This window comes from Callorhinchus milii, unplaced genomic scaffold (genome assembly GCF_018977255.1).
Source record: "Callorhinchus milii isolate IMCB2004 unplaced genomic scaffold, IMCB_Cmil_1.0 Scaffold2, whole genome shotgun sequence".
NCBI lineage: Eukaryota > Metazoa > Chordata > Chondrichthyes > Chimaeriformes > Callorhinchidae > Callorhinchus > Callorhinchus milii.
In genome coordinates this window covers 76,643,219-76,659,426 of record NW_024704743.1, presented here as the reverse complement: position 1 = coordinate 76,659,426, position 16,208 = coordinate 76,643,219, and the positions used below count along the sequence as shown (strand labels likewise).

Genomic DNA, 16,208 nt, shown 5'->3' with positions numbered 1-16,208 from the left:
CAATGCACATTTTCATCTGCACTCTTATTAAACTGTAAAGTGTATAACATTTTGGAAATCAAATGGATGCAGCTAAATAAGAATATTTTGTGAAAAGTGAAAATCACTAATTGACAAAAGCAACATTCAGAGATAACTTCACATCAAAGAGCTAAGTACTTTACTCAAAGATCTTCATATCACAAAGGGCTGCCAAAAAGGGTGAACGAATGCTGATGTTTGAACACAAAGTTACAGTTTAAATCCTGTACTGTCTAACAAATTTCCAAGTGAATTGGCCATTCACTTCATGACTGTTTCTGAGATATTGTTGTGCGCACATTTTCTGCGGCATTCACCTCGACATAAACAGTCAGAACACTTTACAGGAATTACTTGAGAAATACTTTTGAGACATTTCAATGTTATATGTTTAGATCCAATGTAAGTATTATTATTAATAAATGTTTACATGGCACTTACCAGTTCCTGGGTATCTTGTATGAGAGGTAAGAATGCAGCTTCTAGTATGATCACCTGATCTTTGCTTAGGCCTTGCCACAGACTGATCAACAGAACTATTAGCTGGGTGGCACTCTTTAGCCTCGTGAAAGCTTGACACAGGTCAGTCTGGTTCTCCTCTGCGGCATCTGCTAGAGCAATCAGCTAAAAAGATCAAAAGAGTTATATTTATACTGCACTTCTGTCTTCTGTTGGTACACTTTTAACTGTGACACTCATTACACAGGCCCTATGAATCAAAATAATGAATATTAAAAGCCGCATTTTTGATTTTATCAGTGTCATCTAAAAAAACATGCTACATTATATTATTGTTTTTGAAAGTTCATTTTATCAAAAAAAATAGATAGCGATATCAATGTTACAATTGGAAAACTGACAATTCTGATTTGAAACTCCTCATAGCTAGAATCCTCTGCCTGGCTTTCGAAGTCTGAGTGGACAGCTTATGGACAGACTGAGGAAAGAAGCAGCGTATAACAGATGGTTTTCACTACAAGAGTGGTTCTGTTACTTACTGACCATCAATAAGGATTGGAAACTGCAGGATTTTTAATGAATTTGTGCCAGTATCACTTCCTTTGGGCTTGAAGTCTGTGGCTTGATCACTAGACTCTACCTCTGTGCCTCCACCATCGACTCCTGCACCATTGCTGTCTTGCTCTCTCCCTTGCCTCCTTCAGGGCACATCTCAACACCATCCTTTTCGAGCGTGCATTCGGCCACTACCCCTACCCTCCCTACCCTTCATGCTCTCTTATCCCAAACCCCGAAAAGTTTGGACCCTGATCGCTGGATAGTCCAAATTCCGGACCATCCAGCACCATGGGACATCCTTCTGACGTGAAAGGCGCTATACAAATGTAATTTGTTGTTGTCTTAACCAACTCCATGTCAGACATTGTCCTGGATGTGCCCTTGAGTCAGAACTTTGTGCATTCAAGCCCCAGGTCCGGACTTTGAATTCATGTAGTTTAGATTGACACTTTAATTCAGTGCTGGGGGTACGGTGCATTAAAGAGATAAAGTCCTTCGGATGAGACTTCAAAACCACAGTTCTATTAGCCTGTTCAATGGTTGTTAAAGATGCCCTGGTACTAAAAGAGGAAAGTTTCCTGGTATCCTGACAAAGAATCTCCCAGATAAAAATTGATGTGCGCAAATTGGCTGTCGCAAACATGTAAAAAAAACATTATTACACTTTACAGTAAATCCTGTGAAGCACTCCCAACATGATATTCGCCATATTAAATGTAAGGATTATAGCTTTATTATTAACAACATTTTAGTAACGTACTCTTTTTTCTACTGCGAAGGTTGCATGCAGTGAACCTGAACAATCAGGCAGCGCCACTCATATGATATGTATGCAAGTGTTGAGTTGGAGGGTGAGGGGGGAAGAGTCAGTTGGTTCTTTAAAAGGTCTTGAGGTACAAGTTAATAAAACACAAGCTCTCTAATGTATATTGCAGATTAAAAGATTTCAATGTAAAATCATTTACTTTGGAAAAAAATATTCCCTACTTAGAAATACTTTGAAATGGATTCCAAAAGAATGTGGTTCAATCTTTCAATCTTATGCTGATTACTTTCTGCCAGAATAAAGCCTTTGCATTGTCTGTTTGGTAATTTGATAAGGTAAGATGCACAAATTTAAAGAGAACATACTGCTTATAATAATAACAATAATCCTTTCATTTGATATAGCGTCTTATCATGTCTTCAAGATGTCTCAAAGCACTTCACAGAATATACTTTAAAGTTAATTGACTGTATATTTTGTGGGCAAAACGGCAATTGTGCACAGCAGTGACCAAATTATTATTATTTTTGTTTTGAAGTGATAATTGTGTTCAAATTCATTCACTCCGACACCTCCCTATCTCTCTGACCTCCTCAATCTCGAATCCACCACCCGGCACCTCCGCTCGACTGGCACCACCTCTTGCTCGTCCTTCACACCCTCCACCCCACCATCGGACGTCGCGCTTTCAGCCATTACACCCCGAAACTCTGGAACACTCTCCCTTAATCCCTCCGTCTTGCCCCATCTTTCAAGTCACACCTGAAAACTTTCCTCTTCGACTGAGCTTAGGGCCAACTCCCCCCTCCCACCAGCTCAGAGTCAGGCTCCGCCACTGTTAAGCGCTATGAGATGCTACTCTGTATGGAGGGCACTATATAAGTGCAAGTTGTTGCTGTAATTACCCCCAGAAAAGCGATCCGCCAATTGACTAACAACCGGATTTCTACTTACTACTAGGTGAGCAGAGGCGTGTGGTGTAAGGGATTTTGACCAACATTTCACCCTGCCGCAAATCAAACCCAAGTCCTCTCGCTTAAGGAACAGACTGCCACCTAGCATCAGCCGGATGCTCAAAACAATGCTAAAATCTAGTATTGATCCAATTTTCAGAGCATCGGTTTCATGTTAAACTGTTCTCTCAGAATGTAACCCATGCCAGTGACTAAATTGGATTGTATTGGTATTAATTTCAATGATTATTTAAACGTTAAACTTGCATGGAGATTTTGTAATGTTATTTAAGGTCTGTTATTTAAGGTTGCACTTCTTAATCCTAATAAAAATAATAACAATAATCCTTACATTTGATATAGCATCTTATCACCCTTCATAGAATATACTGTAAAGTGAATTGACTGTATATTATATTGAAAGTTTAAAGGCTAAGAATCTTATGGATTCAATGCGATTCTTCCATCAATGTAAAAGAAATTAGACTAATTCTGCAGGGAAGCAGAGAATGGTGGCAAAGCTAAAGAAAGGTGAAAATGATCTAAGCATTCCTTAAGATGGGGTAAATTAGATGAACTAAACAACTTTTATAATAATCATGATCCTTGCATTTGTTATAGCGCTTTTCACGTCTTCTCGATGTCTCAAAGCACTTCACAGAACAGACTGTAAAGTGAATTGACTGTATATTTGTGGGCGAAATGCGACAGCATTTTCATTGTTCCCAGTCTTATGATACTGGTGAGCGTAAAATGCTCACTAACCCCATCTTCTGGGGTAAGGCTCTGTTATAGATCCCCCTGGACCACATTATATTAGGGCCGCACTGTAATTCTACTCATTTGGTGCAATTCAAATAGTTGAGCCTTCAGCAACAACACCCCAACCTCTGGAACTGCCTCACTCTACCCTTCCATCTCACTTCCTTTGTGTCTGTTTTTAAATCCTACTTACAAAAGATCCAATGGCACTATTCAAATAGAGAAGGGAGTTTCTCCTGGTGCCCTGATCAACATCCTTCAAATAAAATTAAGTGATTCACGTCTTCACTATTTGTGGGACATTACAGTATTCAAATTGGCTGTTACATTCACCCACAAAACACATAGCCACTGCATTTTACAGTACATTCTGTGAAGCAGTTTGGGACATACTTCCAATGTGAAAGGAGCTAAACCAAATGCAAGGATTATTATATTATTCCCCTCCTACCTCCCCCACCTCCCATCTCCAACTTGGGTGCCCAGCCAACAGGATCACACTCTTTGAGACGCCAACCTGACCTGAAAGGCACTAGATAAATGTAAATTGTATTGTAGATTTTATTTATTGTAATGTACTCATCTGGACAAATTTATTGCTGATAGCTTGGATTTAAAATCCTTTTTAATATTATGAGTCAATTCTGCTGCTCTGACACACACAAACAATTTGAGACTAAACAGTAATATAAAACTACTCCAATGGAGTTTTAGAACAAACAAGATGAACATTGAAAATCACTGTCTCATGGCAAGAAAGTAATTCTACAACCTTTCATTAGTCACTTGACAGGCATATAAGCTACACCTACTGAGCACATCCCACAGAGATCTGAGGCAGCTTGAAATTACTGATAAGCCACCTGGAATTTACCACCTGTATATGTTATTGAAATAACAACAGATAGGGGACAGTTAAAGGAACTAAAACAATTTCAGCGTTCAGATAAAGTGCAGAAACCATTGAGCTTCTCTCCTGTGGTCTTTAACATCTCCTGATCTCATTACCACTTTCTTAGTCTCCTTGACCCACCCATTTTTCTGTATGTGTTTTATAGCCTAAACTTCTGACCACAAAAATTAGCAGGGTCAAATGGAGTCCAGAGAGCCCCAAAATCACCCAGTAGACTTCTCGTAGATTCGTATTGTTTTCTGAGATTAAGAATCAGTTAGAAGGTCATTGAAGGAGGTTTAAACATTCTACCTGCCTGCCTGCACAGCTGAAGCTTTATTCGATGCAATCTTCTCCTTGAAAAATTAGCTCAGTTCAGATTAAATACATTGATGCAGACAGACTCAAATGAATTTGTAAACCTTGGCATCAAATTGGTTAAATTCTAGGATGGACAAATTAAATCAACAGCAGTTAGAAAACATTATGGTATTAGATGCAATAAATGTCACCGAGAATGGAAAAATGACACCCTCTAATTCAGTATTTTAGACACAACTCCAACTTTGTGACACTGTCAGTGGTAATAGTTTACTGTTTCCAGGTTAGCTTGGTGGACACATCAAAGTTTGCAATGGCAAAGAAGTAAATATTTGTACGTAAAAGATGTCACAGTGATTAAAAAGCTTATTCAACAGCACATCACCAGAATGAGACTCCTGTGAGAAAGCTGCTCTTATCACTAAGATGGGAAAAAAATACAGATTCAGCATAGACTACCATTTATGCAACCATTATAGCACAACCAACAAATATTAACGTCTACACAGTAAACTGAGTATTAATCATTTGTCTCAAAGTAGATATTATAAACTCATTGGTGTAGTGTGTGGGACGTCCTCCCGACGTGAAAGGTGCTCTATAAATGCTGTTGTTGTTGTTGTTTGGATTTCAGATCTTGCTGCTATTTAATTTGCAACTGGGCCTGGGTCTAATTCTATCATTGGTCGTATTGAATTGAGATATTGTATTTGATACAATTGTGCAAAAACATATTAGTAGTTTAGTGCCACCAGTGCAAGCTCTACCTTTTGCTTTTCTTTAAAGAAATTCAGTCAGTCTTACAAACCAACACTGGAATTCTATGAAATGAAATTAACCAACTATCTCATAGCTCTTCTCAATCAGTAGAGAACAGTAGAGTAGAGAGTAGTCTCAAATTATATTAAGAATTATGTATATTTATTTTTTGAATGCTGAAAGAATTTTCAGCGTTCCAAAACAAAGATGCAACATTTCCACCAATTATTTTCTGTAATATACTCAAGTCTTTTTCTTGCATATTTTATAGAAGGTGTGTGTGTGTGTAAGAAAAGGAATTTCACATTTAAAAATGCAGCTGTTTTTAAAGTAATGTGCAGGATGTGCCTACCAAAATAATCTCAAACCTCAAAGTGCCTGTGTATTTTACTCAGATCTAAGCTTTTCAATCCAATGTTTTAAATCTGCATGATATAATGGAAAAAATACTAAAGAAGTAGAGTCACAAAAGAAAAGATTAGAATTATATCAAAGAATGGCATATTCAAAGTCCTCTTTATTGTATTTACAAGTGTAGATAGCAGCTATCTGGATATTCTGAGCAGCCCCTAGTTCAGTACACGGCTGAACAAAGGAAGAATAGTACCAAATGCTAAAGAAGCTGAAGAATCCAGGCATGCAATATTATCTGGTGTCACCCCAAATGCTGTTGATATCAGCTGTTTAGTTTTCTTTTTGAATGTTAAACCTCTCTTACCACCTGACAGGCGTTTATCTCCAGAACAAACATTATTCCTTGTATGCACTATGAAAGGTGCTCTTTTCATCTAACATCTAAAAGTTAAGTATGTTTTCCTATTCATTGCTGTAGAATTTTCTGAGATCCAATTTACTGAGAGTCATATCTTTTAAGCGTCATTTACAGTATCATAAATAAAGTGATAACGGGTTAACCTAATGAGTTCCAGTCGCAATCACTCAATCCCAGCAAACAAAAGTAAAACCTGCTAAAAGTGCTGTTTTAATTTGTTATTTCAGCATAGTTTACGATACAAATCAAAAAGGCTGACAATATCTATTAATTGTTCCTATCATTGCTATCTGTGCACCAGCTGAATGCCACTGACTTATTTCATTTTCACCACTTAACTTAGACCTTAAACACTTTCAGAATTGTTTCAAACCACATTCCATAAAGTTTAGCTGCTGAAAGATTTACAGCATAGGAATTTTTCTGTTAACAAGTAGCAGCTCGGCCTTTGAAATAGCACAGATTAAATGCTTTTTCTATTTACATATATTCAGTGTCATCTAAGTACAGCGAGAGATTTGTGATGAAAAATATCTAGAAGTCCACAGAGTTCAACTCCTCAAATGTATGAGGCTTTGGAATCATCAATTGATAGTGTTGTGTTTGACTTTATATAAAAACACTTGAGAAAAGATAACATTAATAGACATGGAAAATGAGCGGGAGAATGGGATTCGCGTAAATTGCACTAATGGGGTGAGTTGAGACCAGCACAGGCATAATGCCACAAGTGGACTCCTGTGCTCTAAATTAGATACAATATGTATATGTGTGTATGTATATATGTATATTCATACATACACATATGAAACTAGGCACCAATTAAAACAGGCATACACTCAAAGTCATTGGTATGATTATTATCAGGTTCCTAAAATTAAGGAGCAGGACAAGGTTTCTTTGAGAATTTTATATCAAGCACAATAAATATGAAGTCAGTGAGCCCTGGGATTAGATGACAGTTACATCTATCTTTATAATCTTCCTGCTGGTTACTGTATTTATTACGTATTGGCAGGTAAAATGTTGGCATAAATTGCAAAGAGAAGGGAAGTTCGGATACAATTTAGGAATGATATCTTGATGTGGGTTTAGAGCTAACTTCCTCCAAAGCAAAACAATACGAAGTGGATACGATAGCAGAGTATTATGCTCACTGATGCCACATTTCCAGTGCTGGAAGTGATTAAGCTGGGAAAAGGCATTTATATTTCTGGTTTTAAAATTGCAAATATACAAACAAATGCACAAGTAGAGCTTTGCTAACTGTGTTGAACACCAGTAACACCTGCATTTAAAAAAAATTTAGAGAAAGTCATGACAAAAGAATAAATAGTCTCTTAAATTCTTTAGAGGTGACCTCAGACGTATGCTAACCCATGGGTCACCCAGTTCCTGGACCTTTCCTTGTAGATAATTTTTGAATGGTCTCAAGTTTAGCAGTGATTGCAAAGCCTTAGATTCCTCAACAACCCAAAGAAAATACTCCATTTGATAAAGATCAGTGGCTCACTTCAGATCCCTGAATATCTTCTTGTGCATGGTTCAACAATACACAAACACACATCTTCTTTGAATTTGGGGGAATATAACTTTTGGATTGTTTCTGCATTGATTGTGATTTTCCTACATTGATCAATAAATAGGAATTATACAACTCAATCTAGTTACTTGAGGCTTTGGCTAGGGACAGACTCAACATTCTGTTTTTAAAGAAGGAATCCACTGGACCCAAGTGCTAAAAACGTACATCAGGAATTTAGGGTGGAAGTTCACAGGCAATTCAGGGCCATGAAAATAGACTAGGCACTGTTGCTTATTGCAGTCTGTTGTTGCATTGGTTGTGATCCAACAGAAATCTTCCAACCACAGAAAGGGAGGTTGGAGAGCTTTGACCACAGCCAGAATTGGAGTTTCACTCTCTGCCCATCTCTTGTTTTCAGTGAGAATTCTGCCCAGTGTTCTGAAAGCAAAGTAAACATAGTACTCTGTGATAACTAATTTTCCATAGGAATGAGCTATTTTGATTCTTATGCTGCAGATAACACATTTTTTTACGCTGGACGCTTACTTTGCTATTTCTGTTGAACCAAGACCAGTAAATAAAAGCGAACTCTTTGAACATGGATAGATTGGGGTTTAATAAGTGGTAATTTCTAGTAGATTTCCTAATAGGAAATCCAATAGGGGTTCCTTTAGTAACTGGAAATAAGTTACAGATGTTATGCTGACCCACTCCAACTCTTGTTTCAAAGGTAGAGTCAGAGCAGAGTTTTGATGAATTGGTATGATGTACTTACGGGTTCCTTCTAAAAGCATCAAAATAGAAATCATTATATGTTGAACCCTGTTATCTCTGATTATGCTTTCTGGATCAGGTAAAGCAAGTTCATTCTGTCACACTCCCACAAAGAGAAAGGGAAGGTAAAAATTACGAATGACCTCTGAAAGAGAGGCATAAACTCCTGAGGGCAGTGTACCTAGAACTAAAACATTTAAGCTCCTGGTCACCTTATTGTTAAACAGATCAAAGTGTTGGACTAAGGATCTAAAGAGAGCTCAGTAAAGGAGATAGTCATTATTGTCCTCCAGGCTCAAAATATCTGTGACTATTTCACACAAAACGGGCAGATATCTTGGATTCCACGGATACTGATGATTCTGCAACGTTCATAGATAAGACACAGGCATGAAGAAGCTAATGTTCTATGCCAACTCTTAAAATGAGGCATTAACTGACTATCTATCTGTCTGTCTGTCTTCAATTTATGGTTCCACAGATAACAGACAAGGAGTGGAGTTTGTTCATCTAGACTGAGCCTGGTCCATATGGAGGTGGAGTCCTGTAGCTCAGTGGTTAGAGCACTCGCTTTGCAAGTGAGAGACCTGAGTTCAATTCCAGGCAGAGGGCGAAACCTTGGGCAAGTTTCCTTACTCCACACGCCTAATAATAATCCCTCCAAAAAAAAAACAATAATTAAATTGGTCATTTTCAATCTACGACTGTTTGTGGGACATTGCTGTGCGCAATTGGCTGCCGCGTTCGCCCACAAATATACAGTCAATTCACTTTACAGTGTGTTCTGTGAAGCGCTTTGGGACGTCCTCCCGACGTGAAAAGCGCTATATCAAATGCAAGGATTATTATTATTATTATATCACTGCTAATAGCTGGCATCAAGCAGCTATTTGATGCCAGCTATATATGACCTATATAATGCAATTATAGTGCTTCAATGAAAGGGTGATGGCAACCAGTACCAAAGGGTCAATGATTGCAGAAGCAGCCATCTCCTGCCATTAAATTAAACTTGTGCAGGACCATTGAACTGGGTAGCACCATGTCTCACCCATTTGTGCTCCAGGCTTATGTAAGCTGTATGCAAGCAATTGGCCTCTGATGATTGACTCACTGGATCAGGCATTATTTTTGCAGAAGAATAGTAAACAAGTCGGTTCCTTTTCAATACTCATTCCAGCTGCCCTCATTAAGCAGTCATACTCCATTTATATTCTTCATAGTTTGAGGAACAAGGCCAGGTGAATGCATAATTATATCAGAAATATATTTAAACAATAGAGTCTGTAATTTTTCCTCATTTCTACAATGTATTGAGGATAATGGAACTTTTCCAATGCATTCTCTTAAATGATTTCTACAAAGCTGCAAAATGTTACCAACTTCATTCCAGATGCTTTATTGCTTATTTCTTCAAACTCAAACACCTACATACTTTAGGAGGGAAAACGGAAGGGCTAAAGTTACTTTGTTCTGAAATGCAATCATAAATCACCTTTGAACTGCAATAATCATGAAAGAAAACTGAGCCAAACATTTGTTTTTCAAGTCTGCAAAACGTAACTGATTCTCAGCTGTGCATACTTGAAATGCATCATTAACTTGACTATTTTCAAGTCGACCACTGTCTCCACAAGGCAATACACGTCATTATTGGAAGCAATTCCACAAACTGAGCTTGGTTCAACCTACTCCCTTTGTATCCTCATCTGCTACCACTATAAGTGCTTAAAATGGGGCATAAAACGACAGAGAGAACAAAGAGAGTGAAAGACTCTCTTGTGGTTGGCCCTCCCTACAGACATACACACACACACATACTTATAATGGTAAAGGATAAACCAATGTATTTGGTTTAGTCTACCCGAAACAAAGGATTCCATATTAAAAAGAGCATCATGATTTGAATTGTAGCAGCTAATGAAGAATCACCTGCTCTCAATATACATCATCAGGAAGGCAGAGGGCATGAAGCATGACACTTCTTTCACTGCCATCACTCTCCAGCCCTCATCCTCAAGGTCTTTACTGCACTCTGCTGTCTTGTTGTTGCTTTTTTCTTATCTTTCCAATTAATCACCAAACTTGGTGGCCTAGTGCAGTCAAGCCAAAGATGACCTTCAAGGTACATATCACTTTAGAAAGTCATGGGAGTTAGTCTTAGCAAAACTAACTGACGCTGCAACTTTTTTTCCCTTCTTAACTCTGACAGTCGTAGCTATGACAAAGATTTCAAATAAACCCAGATTAGGTTACAAGTGTTAAGTGTAAGTAAAAAGGTATCCTGTAATCATAATCTTTTTCTTAAAGTATACAGTTTCTCCAGTGCATTCTGTTCCTCGCTTTTATGTGTGATCTACCCACCACATATCTGTCAGTAAAGGTATTACAAGTCTTCAGCAGTGAAATGCTAAGATTTAGAGAAGCCCAAATCCCTAAAACAACGATCAGGGACTATATAAGCCTTGCATTAATGGTTAAGAACTGGCTAAATAAATAGAATTTATGTGGTTTATATTTTATCTGATGAGAAATGTTTTTGAATGGTACATATGGAGACAACAGAGGGTGTCACTGTAACATCAGAAGACATGGTATTGTTAATGTGCTGATGTGTCCCCAGCAAACAATGTATTTATTGTCACACGGTGCCAATACAATATGTTTAATAAGGGAAATATAATGGTAGTACGCAGCATAAATACAAAACATTTTTGTGGCAAACAGGAAATGGAACATATACGGACTTGTTTGATTTGTTATTATAAAGAATGTACAGCACAGAAAAAGGCCACTTGACACAACCAGTCCGTATACTCCACGCATCTCCGCCCACTACTAACACCCTCCCATAGCCTTCTATTACCTTCTCCCTCATGTGATGGTCCAGCTTCCTCTTGAATGCACCTATACTATCTGATTCAACCACTGGTTCACGTAGCGAGCTCCACAATCTCACTATCCTCTGCATGAAGTACATCCTCCTAAATTCTCTTTTAGATCCCCTAGTCACTATCTTATATTTATGACTTATTGTTATTGGTATGTCTGGTATGGGTGAATTGCATAAATGCTTCAAGTCTTTTTTTAAAAAGAGCAGGGGAGGGGATCTGGAATTTTCCACAAATAGACTGAGAAAAATACAACAAAAATATCGTCTAATCACAAAAACATTCTTCACTGATAATGTAAAAGCATTCCCATAAACTCCTAATGTTTCCCCTCGACGGGCATTGGCCGGCTCCATGTCCCCCGCCCAGCCCGCTACACCATCGGCAGTCACACTTTCAGCCTTTCTGCCTCCACCCTCTGTAACTCCATCCCAGAGCCCCTCTGCCTTGCTCCCTCCCTTCATGGCCTGTCGCAAAACTTTCCTCTTTGACCGTGCCTTTGGGCAACTGTTGCACATACCACTAGGTCTCTAAACAGCCATGAGGCGAATTACAAATTAATTTGGAGGATTGTAGGCTACAAAATCACTGTCAACATCTTTGACAGTAATTACTGTAGATTGCTTTGAGATGTTTTGATATAAGGAGCTATGAAAATGAAAGTTTTTAATTAGTAGTGAGAAAGATAACGGGTATTTTGATGGCATTATTCATTTCAGAAATATTCTCGGGAAGAAAGGCGATTAAAAGGAACAGGAATATGTCAATCACCCCATTGAACCTGCTCTGCTTTATGATACAGAAAATATGGTGGGAGGGAAGGAGGAAGGAAAAGAAGGATGAAGGATATAATCAGAGAAAGAAAAATGTCCACTACTAATGCTCTTCATTACCGGCATTCAGCAAACTCTCGTTGCACCATGTTTAGGTAGAGGCAATGTCCTTCACAGCTAATTTGATCCACTTCATAAATGTAAAAAATTACCAACCAAAGAGTTTTGGTGCATTAGAAATAGACTTTGATATTCTCGAGTAGTAGTCATGTTTGGAAATACTCTTCCCACAGAATTCCATGTTGAGTTAAAAACACCTGAAGATCACAAGACTATAATCCAAAACCTCTTCCAAAGCATTTGGTTCTTATTTCTTTTCTGAAATGTGCAATACACCTGCATCAGGGTTGTGTTATTCATTAAATCCATATCACACACTGATCAGAAGCGAATTCATTGAAGTAAAACAAAGCAGCTCTTCAGTTTTTATGCCATAACTTGAAGAGTTGTCTCATTTCACCTGCAGTCTGTACAAGATGTTTAAATTTCATGCAAAAAGCAATGTTGACTTACAGGACACTTTGCTTTTGTATTGAACAAAATCAAAAAGATTGTATTTTTAACTTGTTCCGTTCCATTCTTGTCAGCAACATGGACAGCATACCATGTATAAAGAGCCACCAAAGTGTGCACATTATATAAGGGATCACAGATGGCTGACAGTAAATTGCAAAGCAGTCATTTAATCAAGCATCTTAGAGATCAAAATCTGTGAGAACAAACTTCCAGCAGTTTATAATTTGGAACAGAATCCAATGTTCAAATATCATCTTATGTACAATGCCAACTATTTATCATTGTATATTTCTTTTTAAATTGCTATTTCTTAATTTATTCAGCAGGTCTAATTAACTATACCATACACTTTGACTACATAAGGCATAAAAAATTATTTTTCAGTCCTATTATTCATGGTGACAACATATACAGGCTTCAAAATAAGAGTAAAGTTATTTCAATGAGGAAAGGCAAGGATGATACAGATCTAAATCTGTCATCTGACAGTACAAGCCATGAGAGAAGAACTAGAGGCACAAGTTTAACATTTCCAAACCTCAAATGGGGCTGGGTTCCCAAGATAAGCAGTGTTGATCAATTAATAACTGTATCAATTAATAACCAGTAGTCATGTTCCTGAGAGGACTGTTAGGTGAGATTGCAGTACTCCAGAAACCTGCTGATGGTAGATCAGCCTGGTTTGTTGGTAGGAATTGTAGAAGCAGGCCAGTCAATTGGTAGCACTGATTCTTCTCACTTGGCTACCGTTAACCCTGCAAGCCAAAGCCCTACGGATATGGTAGTCCTAGCTGGATAAGCAGGGGGAACCTTGGCTGACCACGCTTTCAATGGCAAGCTATGTGGCTTTAGCTGGTTAACCTTCACTGCAAAACCTGAGGTCCCCAAGTCTTTGTTTTCACCAGCCTGTGCCTAATATTCATTGTGAACTAGATAAGCAGGGGAATTGCCATGTGTAGGTGGCATACACATGTGGAACTCTCAGTCTGGTTTGGATACTCTCAAGTGTATTGATGGGTTTCTTCATGTGTCAAACACCCAGCTGACCAAAAAAAGTGCCAATTATTTTTTTAAAATAGAAATGGTTAAGTACACTATTAAGAACAATATCATGCCTGATCACATCATCAAGAAGACCCATTTACAGAAGAGTATAATGACTGTGTACTCCCTAGGCATACTTGTACAGTACTGAGCATAGCAATGTCCCATGAACTGCTATGAACTAAACAACAACAACTTGCATCTATATAGCGCCCTTCATGCGGCATAGCGTCCATGAGCACTTAACAGTGGCAGGATCTGACACTTAGCCAGAGCAAGAGGGAGGGGACAGGTGACCATAAGCATAATCAAAAAGTCTTTAGGCGGGATTTGAAAGTGGGAAGGGAGGGGGCAAGGCGGAGGGGTTGAAGGAGAGAGTTCCAGAGTTTTGGGGCGTAGTGGCCGTAGGCACGATCACCGATAGTGGAACGGAGGGGACAAGGGACAAACAGGAGGCCACAGCCAGCCGAGTGGAGGCAGTAGGTGTTAGATGGGGGGTAAGCAGGTTAGATAGGTAGGGAGGTGTGAGGGCATGAAGGGATTTGAAAACGAGTATGAGGATCTTGAAATCGATCAGTTCGGTAATTGGGAGCCAGTGGAGCCGGGCAAGGACTGGTGTGATGGGGGTACAGAATTTTGTGCGGGTGAATATCTGGGCGGCAAAGTTTTTAATTAATTGAATTCTGTGTACAACAACAACAACTTGGCTCTGGAACTCCCTTCCTCACTCCGTTCGCCTTGCCCCCTCTCTTCCTACTTTCAGGTCTCGGCTAAAGACCTTTCTTTTTGATCACACCTTTGGTCACCTTTTTCCCCCTCCCCCTGGCGCGGCCCCAGGATCCGTTATTGTGAAGTGCTCTGAGACTCCATCCGTCGTGGAGGGTGCTATATAAATCCACGTTGTTGTTGTTGTTGTGTATGGTGGAGATAGGGTGACTAGCAAGGAGGGCATTGGAATAGTCCAGCCGGGAAGTAACAAAGGTGTGGGCAAGGGTTTCGACTGCTTTTGTTGTGAGGTACGAACAGAGGCGGTCAATGTGGAAAAAAGCAGTCTTGGAGAGGCACCACATGCGAGGTAGAAAGGAAAGATGGGGTTTGAATCTGATGCCTAAGTTATACGCAGCTTTGGTGAGTCTGAGGGAGAGCCCCGATAGGTTGAGGAGTTCAGACCCGCAGAAGAAAAGACGTTGACGGAAGCCAAAGAGTATGGCTTCCATCTTGCCGACATTCAGTTGAAGGAAATTTGCGCTCATCCAGACCTTGATGTCCATCAAACAAGCTGACAGGAGATCAGTGCACTGGGAGTCACAGCTGGAGGAGGAGAAGTAGATTTGGGTGTCATCTGCATACATGTGGAAGTTGACCCCATGTCTGCGGATGACATCGCCGAGAGGGAACGTGTAGATGAGGAAAACAAGGGGGCCAAGGATGGAACCCTGGGGTACCCTGCAGGTGACCGAGCGGGAGCGGGAGTAAAAACCATTGGCCGACGATGTATTGTTGGCGGATTGTTAAGTAGCTTTATATCAAAAAAATTATGTGGGGGATTGTTGACCAGGGCGCTCCAATCTTTTTTAAAATTATGCCATGGAAGCTGAAGAGGCAGACCGGACCTCCCTCAGTTTAACATCTCATCTTATCTGAAGGATAACATCTCTATTAATGCAGTGCAACTCAAGCATTCCAGTGGAGTGTCAGGCTAAACTATGAGCTATGGGGCTTGAACTCACATAAAACTAAACCTAAAATAAGTAGTTAATAATCTGTTTCACAAAAAGTTCACCTCAGGTTTTGAAATCAAATGAAGCTAAGAATTGCTTAAATGGGATTGTATCCTGATGAAAAAACAACAATGTTCCATAGACATTAACCAAATGGCAGTACCCATTAAAAGAAGAATGTAACAACAATAAATATTACTTTTTGAAAGAAAATACAATTTAAGCAAAAATAACTGCACAAATGATACAGTGTATAATATCACAAACCACAAAATTACATTTATATACTGCCTTTGACGTTGGAAGACACTGGACAGTTATGTGGGGCAAGCTAGAACAGGAGCTACACTAGATTTAATATTTAGTACTCCACCATAGCTGGTCAGGAATTGGTGAGTATCTAGGATCAGCTCATTGTGATTTAATTGGATTTGGTATTCTTGAGAAGGCTAAGACCACAAACTTTAGAAGAATACTATTTGAAGCTATGAAAGTGCTTTAGGAAAAGTATCTGTAGCCTTATTATGATAGGACCAAAGAAAAACTAAATGTTTAAGGGTATTTTAAGGGATGAGGAAAAGAAAATGTACTCATTTACAAGAGAGAGAAACATTGATACAACTTACAAAAAAGCAAGCAGA

General features: G+C 39.0%; 1 protein-coding gene across 1 annotated transcript in view; it reads right to left on the bottom strand.

Annotated features, from left to right (window-relative positions):
* bbs9 (Bardet-Biedl syndrome 9) overlaps nucleotides 1–16,208 on the bottom strand; it is a 168,944-nt gene that overhangs the window by 33,874 nt on the left and 118,862 nt on the right. Inside the window, exon 21 of the mRNA XM_007900881.2 lies at nucleotides 463–645. Within this exon, the coding sequence (XP_007899072.2) occupies nucleotides 463–645 (183 nt within the window). The remainder of the gene's footprint in view (nucleotides 1–462; nucleotides 646–16,208) is intronic.